This window comes from Aythya marila (genome assembly GCF_965140915.1).
Source record: "Aythya marila genome assembly, chromosome: 13".
Lineage (NCBI taxonomy): Eukaryota > Metazoa > Chordata > Aves > Anseriformes > Anatidae > Aythya > Aythya marila.
Window position 1 is genome coordinate 9,923,864 of NC_139054.1, and position 13,923 is coordinate 9,937,786.

Below are 13,923 nucleotides of genomic sequence, written 5' to 3' on the forward strand. Positions count from 1 at the left end.
ACTCGGGCTGCGTAGGGGCTCCCAGCTGCAAGCCTTCCACCTCCCTGACCCAGAGGCACTTGAGGTAAAGCAGGCCAGGGCCGAGCAGTTCTCCATCTACTGCCAGACCTCTCCAGTAGGAAGAAAGCTTCCAGGCACATCCCACTGGGCTTTACAAGCAGAGGGTGGCCCCTACTCACCTATCCAGTCCAGATGACCAGAGGCCTCTCTAGTTGGGATCCAAGTAGACTCAAGCACTTCTCTGTACCTGCAGCACGCACACGTTAACCACCTCCCCTCCCCACAGACAGACCTAGGAGGTCGGTGTTCTCAGATTGCTAACGAGCCAGATAAGCAAGAAAGTCACCCATTTAAAAATAGGGCTTTTATTATGTAAAAAAGAATAAAAACGTGATGTTTCATCTGCTCAGGTTCTGACAGTCACCAGCTGCTGGCACCATTGCCTGCGCCTCTAGCATTAGAGGGGAGAAAAGGGTCAGACGAGTCAGATTAAAGCAATGCATTAAGGTAAGACAAACGTTACAGGATCTCTGCAGGGACAGAAGCTCAGAACAACACAGCCTGGATCCTTCCCCATCGAAAGGGCCTAAAACCCCGGCTCAGCACTATCCCTGTGATAGAAGAGACCTCCTACTGCCAGTGAGCCACCCCAGACAAGGATATTAGGACAACTCATTATGAAACCGTTCAAGCTCCACACCCAGTGCCCCCTGCAGAGCTGCTTTTGGCCAACTGCTCACAAGCTCTGCAGTCCCGACAGCCCTTTAGAGATCCTGGGCAGCCACCTTCTTGTTACTGCTTCTGCCCCACAGCCACATCCCCACTGGAAGCTTCCAGAGCACGTTAGGTACCAAGACAAGGGAAGGCAGCTGAGAGTGCTGCAGTCCCCTTCCAACCACCAGGATGGAGCCAGCAGGAGGTGGACACTGGCAACATTACTGGGACACTGGGTCTGGGATCAGCTGACAACTAACAGGCAGGTTCCCCATACTACGAAGCATAAAGCAGGAAATTCATGTTCTAATCCTTTATGACAGAAGTTTTTAGAAGGTATTGAATACCTTTGGAACATTTGTTCTCAATTATCTGAGGGTCAAGCCAAGCAAACGGCCAGGTCAAAAAAAACAACAGAGCCCTTCAAATAACTGATTCAATTGTCCCCATGCCAAGCCCTTTCCACGGGCCGTGGCGAGGCCAGTCCTCCAGCCACCAATACATTCTGCGACTGTCAGGTAACAGCTCCAACCCTGGAAGAGAAGGAAGGAAGAGGCAGGACAAGAGCAGGGGGAAAGTGCCATTCCTCCCTCTCGTGGTGAAAATGAATACACCTAAGAGCAAGGAGCTGCAGTTTCCCTGAAGATGCCATTTCTGTTGGCATCAAGGCGTCCAGATTCACAAAGCAATCCAGTGCAGGGGCAGTCAGGTACCCCCTCCTCTGGCTACCCTTAAAACAGGATGAGGAGGGGTACATGAGCAGGGCTTATCCTGGGCAAACACACCTCCTCACTCATATTATGCACAGCAGAAAAGGAACTGGGAACTTGCTGGCCCCTCTGCCATGCAGCCAGTCCTGGTTTCTCAAGGCCTCAGACTCCTCCCTCTCTAACGATGAGGTCGCCTGCTTTGGATAGATCCAGTCGCTTACTCTGAGCTCTCTTCTACCTCCTTCTGTTTCTTCTTTTTCTTCTTCTTGGTGCTGGTTTCACTGGTCTGGGAAGAGGTTGGAGAGGTCAGGAAGGAATGAGAGGCATCACCCACTGCTCACGTCCATCCCCAGTGCAGATCCATCCCCACCTCCCTCACAACCAGTCCAGTTTGTGAATGTGCCTGTCCTGAGGCCCCTTCCTCCCCCTGTGGGGAGCCTGGTACGCTGAGGACACACACAGCGGGCTGCTGCCACATTTATCCTGGGGGTGTGGGTGACAGACAGCAGCCCTTCCCAACGCCTGGTCCCTACCACGGCAGTACCCAGTTACATACCACTTCTACTTGTTCTCCCCCGCTTTCAGCTGCTTCTTTGGCTTTCTTTTCTTTCTTCTTCTTCTTCTTTTCCTTTTTGCTCAGCTCCTCTGGTGGTGGAGTGGCTGGGGATGGCGGGGTCACGGCCTCCTCACTTTCACTCTCCGACTCCCGCTTCCTCTGTTAGGAGAGCACACGGTCAGCCGGGCCATCTCCCAAAAGGGCTCAAGGGATGGAAAAGCTGTCTGCAAGCTTACAGCTGCTTTGCCCGATTCAAATTTCTCGGTTAGCAACGCTTTGAAAAGGAGGGTGAGCTACAGACTGCCAGAGAGAAACATGAATGGGCTGAGGCCATAAACAGGTCACTCTACTGCTAATCCACAGACCACAAAACCACAACAAAGCGGGCACTAAGCTCCCGGAATATGAAACACTGCCCACGTACTACAAGCAAACAAAGCAGCCCACAATTCAGCACTTGATACCAACTGCCTAAAGGAACAGGCACACATTAGAAGTCTTCAGGGCCCAACCAACCTTACAGCCAGACAGCAGCAGCGATACTCACTTTTGGAGCCCTCTCCACCTCTGATACAGCTTGGGGAACCGCAGCTGCCTCCTTCTTGGACGTCTCCCTGAAAGAGAAGACACCAGGCTAAGAAGGACAGTCACTGCCTGGCACTGCTCTGCACCACTACAAAGCCCCTTCCCTCTTGCAAGGCATCAGGTGGAGGAGCTCAGTGTGGGGAAGACCCGCAGCCTGCACCAGTGCCAGCTGGACAGGACAGCAGCAAAGCCTCCCCTCTTTCCTTTAGCAGACTGACTCCCTCTAAAGCCACGGGCACAGGCTAAGAGGGATAACCGTCTGCTCAGGGCCTTCTGCTCCAGCCCTGCCCAGCACCAGCACGGTCCCTGTAACTCTGAAAGCACTGCACACCAAGGGCCCAGACAGCAAATACACCTTGGCCAGGTCTGACACACCTGAGAGCACGAGCAGCACCCAGATCAGTGCTCACTGCACACAGCCTGGCCTCCGTGCCATCGTTCTGAAACTGAAATCATACCCACCTGTAATCCACATACTCCTTCTTCCAGGAATCTGGTGTGCTCTCGTTGGGCTTTCCGTGCTTGTCCAGCAGACCCTTCTGGATCATCATCTTCTTTTGACTGGCCTGAGAGCAAAGTGCACAAAGTCAGACTGCAGCTCCACAGAGGAGAAACCTTCCCCTGGGCTTCAGCCACCCATCCTTAGAGGAGATAATCTATGAGCAAGCCAAGCCAAGCACCACATTGTCACTGACTGAACGCTTCTCTAAGGACTTTCTGACAACTCAGAGAAAACATCTGCTGCACAGCAGCCTACAAGTCACAGACAGGGAGTAGTCAGAAGGCATCTCATCAGGAAATAAGGGCTAATTTGGGCGGGGAACTAACAGCAAAAGCTGCGTGTAATTGGGCTTATATCCTTGACGTGCTTTTCTCCCCGCAGCTTTATGACCTGCCACATTTCAGGTGACCCACTCCAACTGCAGAGCTCCTTGCGAGCCCCTCCAGAGCCATCAGCATAGGGTGATAGATGAAGGTCATCTTTGCACAGAGTGCTAATGCCATCCACTTCACATCATGTGGCTCTTTAACACAGGAGGGTTCAAGCACAGACCTGAGGTGCCCACAGCCCAGCACTGGGCTCCCACCAACACCCCCTGCTGCTCACCTTGGGACCAAGGCCCCACTTGCGGGGATACGTGTCTCTCTCCATGATCACTCTCTTGATCTTTGCCACCACGCCATGGTCGCAGGTGGAGATGACTGCAGTGGTCATCAAGGCGATAGCTGCAGAAGCAACAGGGAGCTCGTGAACACTTCAAAACAGCAAGACTGTGACAGGACAGATGCAGGAACCTGTTGGGTTCAGCCTGCTCTTCCTCTGGCAGCACAAAGAGGAGGCAAATACCCCAGCAATGCCGTATCACCCCGAAATCTTACTGGACACAAGTCCTGAACTAAAGCTTCAGAGAGCTGCCCTGCAAGATGCGAGAGCATCTGTGTCATGGACTGACTACACCAGGAGCACGAGCCCCTCCAGTTTACTCCAGAAGATCAGTGAGGCCAGGCAGCACCAGACAGACCATCCTACAGTGCCCCACCACCTGCCATCTACACAGCTTCGATGAAGACGCCAGTCAGAACAAAGCACTGCTTCAAGCCACTTCACAGAAGCTGACAGTTGGTACTGATCCTCGGTACGTGTGATGTGCCAGGTGGCAGTGTGCAATCAGACGTCATCCCTCGTCTTAGTGGGGACAGAGCCCCCCCAAAGAGGGGCTCTGACCCTGCCAGCACTGCTTTGCTCCTGCAGGCAGCCAGCCACACACCGCAGCAGCCCCCAGTAGGACACTGGCAGACTGGAGGGTGTCTGGAGGCTGCACAGCACCCAAACCCTAGAACAGGAATTGGGGTGTTGCAGGAGGGCAGTGCCACTGCACTCAGAGAATGGATAAACTTCATCATCACCTCACACACAGCACGCCTGAGCACCACACAGCTGCAATGTGACTGAGGAACTCTTGTCACCAAGGACTGGCTCTGAAGAAAGCATGCAGCTCATATCCTAGGCAGCAAGAGGTAACAGGGATAACAGAAGACTTCTGACAGCAACGCAAGCAACAGCCTACCCTGCATGCAGCTTGGCTCTGATGCAGCTGGTGCTTCCTAACATCCTGCTCAATGCCAACCACCTTGCAGCCTGGCTCACTCGGCTATATTAACCCACAATTTCTGTCAGGAAATGCTATTTAAACCTTCTGTGCTCGGAGATTCATCTGTTACACGTTTGCTAGAATAGATGGGCACAAGAAGAATGAGGAGTTTCATACCTAGGCAGATAGCTTCTCCTTTTGTGGTGATGACAACAATCTCCTGATTAAGCTCAATACCGTCTTCATACCTCAGGACACCAGGTAGCATGATCTTGGCTCCATAGCAGATAGCATTAACCTAAAAAGGTGGGGAACGAGAGGGCTTATAAGCTACTGGAGAATAAAAACAATGCAAGAAGTGCCTCTGATGTTTTGGCCTCCTGTTGCCATTACTGTTAACAATAACATCTCCACATATTTGTTTCTCATTGTCTACCATATAAAACCTGGGTGCTTTGGGAAAAGCAAACAAAAGAAAGCACCCATCAGAGCCAACTGATGCTTGGTTCTGGGCTCTCCAATCTTACTGCTGTGACCTTGCAGCAGTCCACACAAGGTCCTACAAAGCTCTCAAGCAGGACCCTGCTGTACTCCGTGAGGATCTGATGGGACGACACTTCACAGTTGCTACATCAGCTGGCTCTAACTCAGGAACTCACCGCACTGTCTTTCATGACCAGCCGCTTGTGGGAAGTCAGCAGTTTCTCCAGGGGCAGGATCACCCTTCGCAGGTAGCTGTCATCCTTGTTGTTGTCATACTGCCACTGCGCGTCCAGGACATCATGCATTGTCACCATGTTGTCCTGAAAAGACACAACCCCTCTGAAGTCTCCTACCAGCCACCAGCTCAAAACACATAAAAGAAAATGAAGCCTAATAGCAAACAGTGTGCTGAAAGGGAGCAAAACCAGATGCACAATTCACAATCATCAACAAATATTACCTGGAAGAGGCAAGGACAAATACTTTCAAGAGTATACGGCTCAAGATCAGCCTAATCTCTGCTACTGCAGGCTGCAACCTTCCTCATGTCATGCTGCACTTGGATCTAATGGGTAGACCCTGCCTACACTTCAGAAGTGCCTCACACTTAAACACCTCAAACTTCGAGACAAAGAACATCAGTGAGTAGAAGCCTAAAGCAAGCAGCTCACCAATCTGTGACCTGCAATAAGTTATCGAAGCACCTGTGAGCATCCATCACCTGGAATTCAGAAATGAATGCTAGTGATCACTCTCATAACCCTGCATTTGCAAGGAGAGAAGTTAGTCCTGGAGTCCGAACCAGCAACGGGATCCAGCAATGACCAGACAGAAAACACTGGGGAATTGTTCGAGATCATATAGGACTGCACCTCCCAAGCTCCCCTCCACAGGCACACTCCCTGCGTCCTGCCCTGACACCAAGCGGTCATAAGCTGCTACGCAGAAAGCTCAGCTCGTGCCTGAGCTCCTGGCACGTGCATGCTTTGTAGGCTGAGAAATACAGGTGGCGTAAAACAGACTTTCAGTCACCGTGGTGCATTTCCCAGTCGCTCACTGTTCCAAAGTTTAATTACCAGAACAGGGAGAGGGCCCTGGACTGAACTCAACACTTTGGTTACAGACTGCCTGTGGCCAAGAGCTTCCACGTTCTCAGGGCTATTCACAAAACTTCTCCCAGTCAATGCACATCTGCACAGAGCTCTTGCCATTCTGACAATTCCTAATCTGCTGGTTATAATCAGAGCCACCGTTACCTTCTCTCCCATGATCCCAGATCGCACTCTCCGCAGCTCCTGCATTTGGCCCCCAACACCGAGCAGCAGACCAAGGTGCACACAAAGCGTTCGGATATACGTGCCTGCTTCACAGCTCACCCAGAAGATACCTGAAACACAAGGCAGGACAGGTGGTTAGTTAAATAGGTGTCTAGAAATGAGTCACATCTAGAAGCTCTGTGTTCAACCCCTCAGAGAGCCATCAGCATAGGGTGATAGATGAAGGTCATCTTTGCACCAAGTGCTAATGCCATCTAGTTGACATCATTTGGCTCGTCAGTCAAGGATGCAAGGTGGGATTTGCTTCTCTGCACACACAAGCAATGCGGGAAGCAGTTACTGCTTGATGGTGGGAAGGATTTGTGTCTTAAGTTCGTCTGAAAATGACAGGAAGCAGCCCATTTCAATGGAAATTTTATCAGCTGTGAGTTGAATCGAAAGAAGGCAGAAAACCCCCATTTTACCTAATCTTCTCTCAGGATCATACTCCACCAGCTTGCTCTCATAGATGGTTCTGACTCTCAGCTGCCGCTTGACAGCAGCGATGAGGGGAGGTCGCTGGAACAGGGCGCCTGTCAGAGTTTCTATTGCCTGGAAGCAGAAGCAGGAGCAACAGCTTAACCTGGGCCATGAGCAGAGCTAACATACGAGCACCGCAGAACCTCCAGCAACTAGGGCCACTTCCATGAGCAAGAACGCAGAAGATCCATCACCATTTGGTTATGTTGTATTTCAGAAAGCTGTTACGAACCACTGATGTGGTCAAAACGCTACCCCAACTGCCAGTGAGGTACAGCTGGCTTTTTCCATCAGGTGGCAGTGTGCAATCAGACGTCATCCCTCGTCTTAGTGGGGACAGAGCCCCTCCAGAAAGGGGCTCTGACCCTGCCAGCACTGCTTTGCTCCTGCAGGCAGCCAGCCACACACCGCAGCAGCCCCCAGTAGGACACTGGGAGGCTGGAGGGTGTCTGGAGGCTGCACAGCACCCAAACCCTAGAACAGGAGTCAGGGTGTTGCAGGAGGGCAGTGCCACTGCACTCAGAGAATGGATAAACTTCATCATCACCTCACACACAGCACGCCTGATGTCCATTCCTACCCTCTCAAATCCCACAGAAGCTGAACCCTTTGAGTGTCAAGTGGCTAACAGTGTGCTGAGACTTACCCTGGCAAGCTGAGTCTCACTTTCAATTGCATTGTGCAGCCGAACAATTCCCACATACTCTTTGCCTGAAAGAACGACAAGAGCAGTCAGGAGCGGCCACTTGCATTTAATGTTGATCTCAAGGCGCACGCTGCTACACAGCCACACATCTAGAGAGTCCAGGTATTTTCACAAACGTCTCCTGAGAAGTGCACACAACCCGTTATCCAGCTGGTTCTCCTCACAGTGAAAATCGTCTGAGCTCTGTGTTTGTTGTTTCACCAAGCATTATTTCACTGGAGTTGTAGGTTTGTGCCTTAAATTCAGTTAACACATGAAACTGGTCTTTCAGAAGGGTTTTCATTGACAGCACAAGTCCCCCACACAGAGAAACAATCAAAAAACACCTGAGACAGCACGGGTGCACCCTCACTGGCTTGGAGCAAGATGGATCCTTGAGTTCAAGGCACTGCAAGCCTAGGGCAGCCCTTTCAAGGCAGGGCTGGAAGTCTCCATCTTGTCTCCAAAAGAGCTCTGCACCTTCCAAGTCACTTCAAGTGAAAATGGTCCCATGTCAATAAACATACCTGCACTCTGCTGGGATTTGACCAGCCGCGTTGCCCTCTCAATGCACACAATCAGGCACCCAGTCACCTTAGGGTCCAGTGTGCCGCTGTGCCCGGTCTTCTCTACCCGAAGGATGCGCCGGATCCACGCGACCACCTCGTGTGAAGATGGGTTGGAAGGCTTGTCGAGGTTAATAAAGCCTGACCTATGGCACAAAGCAACAGATTAAGGGCTAAGTATTGGGACAAACGAAGCAGTAGTGTGAAAACCTTGATGAGACTTATTGTAGGAAAAAAGAAAAGAATTTCTACATGAACAGCCAAGTAAGAGCTGAGCCCACAGCTGCTCCCCCTGAGCACGCATCAAGCTGCTCTGCACACTGCTCCTCTGAAAGGCAGGTCACACTCTGCGCAAGCAAGTAATTCTTTTCTTTCCATAATGTTATCAGTACTCGGTCCTTAATACAAACCAAACACTGCAAACACGTTCCAAAGCAGCCTCAAAGCCTGGCAGGCTGAAGAGAAAAGAACATGCTTTCAAGATATTAACTGTGAAGAAAATTAAGTCATTTTAGAGCTTATTGCACTCACCTTACATACTCAGAGATCTCCCTCTTAAGGGGGTTAGCACCAGAAGGCAGGGGTGTGTAGTGTGCTGTCATCACATTTAACTTGTCAAAGTTCTACAAAACCAAACAAAAGTTTATTGTAAGTAAAATGAAGCTCAACTGAGCTCAAGGAGAGTATTTGCCCTAACGCATCTCCGCAATTACTCCACATCCGGTTCACATTTGAATGAAAAAACCTCCTCCAAACTGCAACCAACCTGCAGCTAGAACTGCAGAAACGCTTTCCTGAGAGGAAGGATCAGAAGTTCTAGGTAGAAGAGGTGGGGAAGGAGCAGAAAGCTGACTTTTGCACTGCGGAATAACTGCAGCATGCCCCAAATGTTCTATATGCATGGCTTGGGGGCACACAGGAGCACAGGCCCATGAGGCTGAAGTTAAGTTAATGAAGTTTTTTTTTGCAAGTGCTTGCAGGAGGCGATGAAGTGAGAGCAGGCACCCAGATACCGCCAGCAGCCGAGCTCTGCAGCCTGATCTCTGCACGCACGTGGCTCGGCCCTGCTGCGAGCACCGCACGTGGCAGCGAGCAGCACCGTAACCCTGCACAGAGAGCCGGGCACCCGAAGGGAGCAGAGGGAAGGCGCCTGGCCAAGCCCCTACCCCCCCGTGAGCCCCTACCTTCAGCAGCAGCGGCCACTGCGACGTGTCCAGCTGGGCCACGCGGGACTCGGGCTTGATGAGGAACTCCCCGGTGTGCTGGATGTCCTGCGGGCACAGCGCCGGGTCAGGGAGCAGCGGGGGGGGCCCCACACACGTGGCCGCCCCGGGAGGGGACCGAGGCCCCGTGGGGGGGGTCCCGGGGGGGTGTGGGTGTCCCCGGGGCGCTGAGGGCCCCGCACTCACCGCCACGTCCTCGTCGAGCAGCGCCCGCTTCTCCTTCTTGCGCTTCTTCTTGGCGCTGCCACCTGCGGGGCGGAGGCGCTCAGGGCAGGCCCCGGAGGGCCCCGCTCAGCCCGAGCCCGGCCCCGCGCCCTCCCCGCTGCCCCCCGGGCTCCCCCCGGGTCCCTCCCGGCCTCCCGGTGCCCCCCTCCCCTCTCCGCTCCCCCCCCCCCGGCCCGCACCGTCCCCGTCCGCCATGGCCGCGCCGCGTGCTGCCGCCCGCGCGGGGAGCCGAAAGGCCGCGCATGCGCGGAACAGTGGCCACGCCCCCTCCCATAACCACGCCCCTCCACAAAAAAGCCCCGCCCCCTCACCTAGCCCTCCCCTTTAACCCCACCCCTCCATAAACCACGCCCCCCTCCGCAAAAGCCACGCCCACCTCCGTTAACCCCTTCCCTCCCGTACCCCAAGAAGCGGGCAGCGCACACGCGGGTTGGTGCAGCCAGCGCCAGCTTTAATACAGCCCCGCGCCGCGTCCCGGTCCTTGGCGGCAGCAGCAGCAGCAGGAGGAGGATGAGGAGCGCCTCGCAGCGTCCCGGCGGCGCTCACAGCCCCTGCCCCGCGGGGCTCAGCATGTCGTGCAGCACCAGGTGCAGCAGGTGGTTCTGCTCGGCGCTCAGCAGCGGCCACAGCTCGGCCTGCAGCGCCTGCAGCGCCGCCGCGTCCTTCTCCTGGCAGGCCAGCACGGCGGACTGCAGCAGCAGGAACAGCTCCGCCGGCAGGTAGCTCGCCGCCGCCGGCAGCCCGCCGCCCCCCGCGCCGCCCTCCGGCGCCTCCCAGCAGTACTGCTCCAGCGTGCGGGCGTGCTCGGGGGGCAGCTTGCCGGGCGGCGGCTGCAGGAGCAGCAGCAGCAGCACCCGCGACACCTCGCAGCGCACCAGCGCGTCCAGGAAGGCGCCGCCGGGCGCCGCCCCCCCGGGCCCGACCCCGGCCCCGGCCAGCGCCTGCGCCCGCGTCAGCGCCGCCAGGGCCCCGGCGTAGTCGCGGCCCAGCAGCAGGCAGGAGGCGCGCTCGGCCAGGCAGCGGAGCGCCTCGAGCGGCAGCCGCGCCGCCGCCAGCAGCTCGGCGGCCCGCTGGAAGTGCGCGGCGGCTCGGGCCGGCCGCCCGGTGTCGCGCAGCGCCGCCGCCAGCTCCAGGCACAGCCCGGCCGCCAGCGCCGGCTGCCCGCGCTCCAGGTGCAGGCGGGCGGCGAAGGCCCCGCAGCTCTGCGCCGCCGCCAGGTGCTCGCCGAAGCCGCCGCGCAGCGCCAGGCGCTGCCGCAGGTCCCGCTCCTGCCGCAGGAACAGCCGCGCCGCCTCGCCCAGCGCCGCCGCCTCGGCGGGGCCGTGGAACAGGCTCTGCGCGCAGCGCGCCACCGCCAGCTGGCACCAGGCCGCGTAGGGCAGGCTCTCCTGGGCGCGCAGCTCCCGCGCCAGCGCCGCGAACTGCTCCGCCGCCTCCGCCACGTTCGGCTTCCGCAGGAACCGCCGCCGCAGCTTGGCCGACACCAGCCGGTACCGCGACAAGAAGTCCCCGTCCCCGCTGCCGCTGCCGCCGCCACCGCCGCCGGGACCCGGCCCGGGCCCGGAGCCGCCCGCCCCGCCGGGCCCGGAGCCGCCCGCCGCTGCCGCCAGCATCGCGTGCCGCCCGGAAGTGACGCGCCCGCGCCGCGCCGCGCCCCCGGGGCTGCCGCGCGGCCGGCCAATCGGCGCCCGCTCCTGGGACAGGGGGGCGTGGCCTCTAGCGAAGGGGGCGTGGTCTCATACGCGAGAGGGCGTGGTCTGTGTGCGAATGGGCGTGGTCTCTGCAGAATAAGGCGCGGCGTGGGCGAGGCCAATCACACCCATCGTGATGCCCCCGCCCCTTTGTGGGCGTGTCCCTCCTGAGGCCCCGCCCCCGTAGTCCCCCGGCCCCGACAGGGCGCACAGCCCGGCCCCGCTGCCCGGGGGCACCCAGCGGGACCCCATGGCCGGGGACCCCCGGGGCTCCTCGATGCGGCTCTCCCGGGCCCCAGGGCAGCCCCTCAGCCCCTGCTGCCCTCGGGGAGAGCCCCGCGGGGCCCTCTGCGCCCTCCTGCTGCCTCCCCAGCCCTGGACGTGGCGTCACGGAGGTGCGATGGCAGCAGGCGCTCGGTGTTCTGGTGTCCCCCATGAGCACGGGGCAGCCGCACGGTGCCGTGACACGAGTCCCGCGGGCACCCCGGTAATGGTCCCGTCCCGAGGGCAGCGCAGGTGTCATTGCCTGAAAGTGCAGTGAGAGCTCGGCGTCCCGTACCGCGGGGCAGAGCGCAGCGCGTGCAACAAACACCCCGGGGTTCTAAGAAACCACCCGCTCTGACCCCACTCTCTCAGCTCACCCGGCGGACCGCAAAGCTAGCGAGTGAAACCGAAATGCGATGGATACTGTAACTCATCCCTCTGCCACGCTGCAGAATGAGTCGAAAATTCCCCGAGGTGACGACGCTGTGACATAACAACCAGCGGCCTCCCCTGCAGGCCACCAAACCACAAGGCTGCCAGCACCTTGCTGTGCTCTGAAGGTGCACGCCCTGCCTCCTGCACCCATAACCGTGCAGGGACCATGGCGACCCCTCCCTCAGCACCGCAGACCCCATTTCTCTTCCCCATCCCAGCAGCCCCCTCCGCCCTGCCAGCCTCCTTCCCCTCTTGCTGCAGCTCGAACCTGGCCGCGTCTCCCAGCCCCACAAGATGAGCGGGGTTGTTTAAATGCCCGGTCACTCCACAGGGCTGGTCAGGAATGGAGGATGTGCTTCCTGCCTGCGTGAGTGCTGTGACCTGCAGGTATGCCTTGCAGTGACTGACAGCAGCGAGCTGATACCGTCGAAATGCCCTTTCAGATCCCCGGGCTCTCTGGTTTACAGTCATTTCTCCACTCGCTGGCTGGCAGGTTGGGTTGGCTCCGTCTTGCGTAATTACTCAGCAAGGGCTGGAGGTGAGACTGATGCAGCACAAGGCACCAAGGTGGGGAAACCTGGGGCTCAGCAGCCTCTGATTTCTACTTTCCGGGCTCTGGGATTCCCACGGCTGGAACCAGCTGCCCTCCTAACACATGTCCTGCTCCTGCCCGGGGCAACCACATTTCTTTCACCCCGTTGGGAAGGGATGATGCTGCAGCCAAGTGTCCGAGGAGCACAGCTGAGGGGTTTGGAGCCAAGCCCCACACACAAGCTGGTAAATCACACTGGATTTCATTCCTGTTTCCCAGAATTTGGGGTGCCGAGAAGCAAATTGATGCTGGGCTGGGGGATGGCATCGCTGCAGGAGGGTGGCTTGCCCTGGCAGTGCCTGCCCACAGGCTTCCCGCACGTGTCCCTTCCCAAGACGTGCACGTTTGACTCCCGTATGGTGGCTTCGGCTGCTGCTGAGGGGTCTGAACGTCAGGGGATCCCTCGTGGTGGGCCTGTGTGAGCCCCGCACGGCTGACATTTGGCTGCCTGCAGCCTCAGGACTGAGTCATCCCTCAGGACCCGCTATGTGCATTGCCCTTTGAGGCTCACCCCGAAACATGAGTGGTAGATGAAGAGACCTTGAGAGCAGGTCCCACCAGGCAGGCACAGGGCTGAGGGGCACACGGAGCGGTGTGGTGGTGAGGGACAGAAATATTTGCAGGAAGACGTGCTGCTGGGGCCTGCCATGGGGCTGGGAGCTGTGCACCGCTCACTGCCTTTGCTCTCTCGGCCCCAGCCGGACCCCGCTGCGGCGGCTGCTGAAAGCTCACGGGAGGATTTCTCCTTTCCACTGCCATCCCCAGCCCCCTCCTCCCCTGCCCACCATGGCTATTTGCATCTGCGTGGGTGAACCTCGCGCTGCTCGCCGAGCTAAATCCAGTGGGGTGGAAACTTTTGCGGAACGACCTGCTGCGGGCATGTGGCTGGTGTCGCAGCGGTGTCAGGGTGAGGGCTGGGGGACGAGCTGCCCGGACCCTCACCTCTCAGCCCCCATGGGCTCTCCCCACCACCCCAGCTGGGGTGGGAGACTTCACGCAGACAGCGCCGGGGTGGAAAACCGGAATCTAGAGGCATTTATTTCAGCATCTGCCCACAGATCCTGACTCTGCAGGGCTAGGAGGAGGGCTCGGGGCATCTCCCCTGCTCCTGCCTGTGTGGGTGGTGATGTGGTGCTGTGCCCACCTCCGCTGGCACACAGCATCCCTGCTGGTCCCGAGGGCAGTGGGTGCAGGTGCGCAGAGCCCTTTTGTGGGACATTTTCACCCCTCCAGCACCAGAAGCCCCTTTCTGTCTGTCTCTGGTGCACCAAGGTGTGCCGAAGAGCCCACACCAGCAGGAGCCCC

General features: G+C 57.5%; 2 protein-coding genes across 2 annotated transcripts; both read right to left on the reverse strand.

The window, feature by feature from the left end:
* Positions 1 to 349: 349 nt before the first annotated feature.
* Positions 350 to 9,879, reverse strand: DKC1 (dyskerin pseudouridine synthase 1). The gene is made up of 15 exons (XM_082770759.1): positions 9,816 to 9,879; positions 9,598 to 9,659; positions 9,373 to 9,459; positions 8,720 to 8,811; positions 8,150 to 8,334; positions 7,584 to 7,648; positions 6,883 to 7,009; positions 6,398 to 6,528; positions 5,318 to 5,461; positions 4,836 to 4,956; positions 3,674 to 3,792; positions 3,028 to 3,131; positions 2,528 to 2,594; positions 1,981 to 2,139; positions 350 to 1,710 (listed from the first exon to the last, which is right to left on the reverse strand). The coding sequence occupies exons 1-15, from the start codon at positions 9,829 to 9,831 to the stop codon at positions 1,642 to 1,644; spliced, it is 1,548 nt and encodes a 515-aa protein (XP_082626885.1). The 5' UTR covers positions 9,832 to 9,879; the 3' UTR covers positions 350 to 1,641.
* Positions 9,394 to 11,579, reverse strand: F8A1 (coagulation factor VIII associated 1; the record flags this gene model as incomplete). The annotated part of the gene is made up of 4 exons (XM_082771103.1): positions 9,394 to 9,459; positions 9,598 to 9,659; positions 10,039 to 11,330; positions 11,379 to 11,579. 2 exons carry the CDS (start codon positions 11,577 to 11,579, stop codon positions 10,179 to 10,181), a joined length of 1,353 nt encoding a protein of 450 aa, XP_082627229.1. The 3' UTR covers positions 9,394 to 9,459; positions 9,598 to 9,659; positions 10,039 to 10,178.
* Positions 11,580 to 13,923: the final 2,344 nt, after the last annotated feature.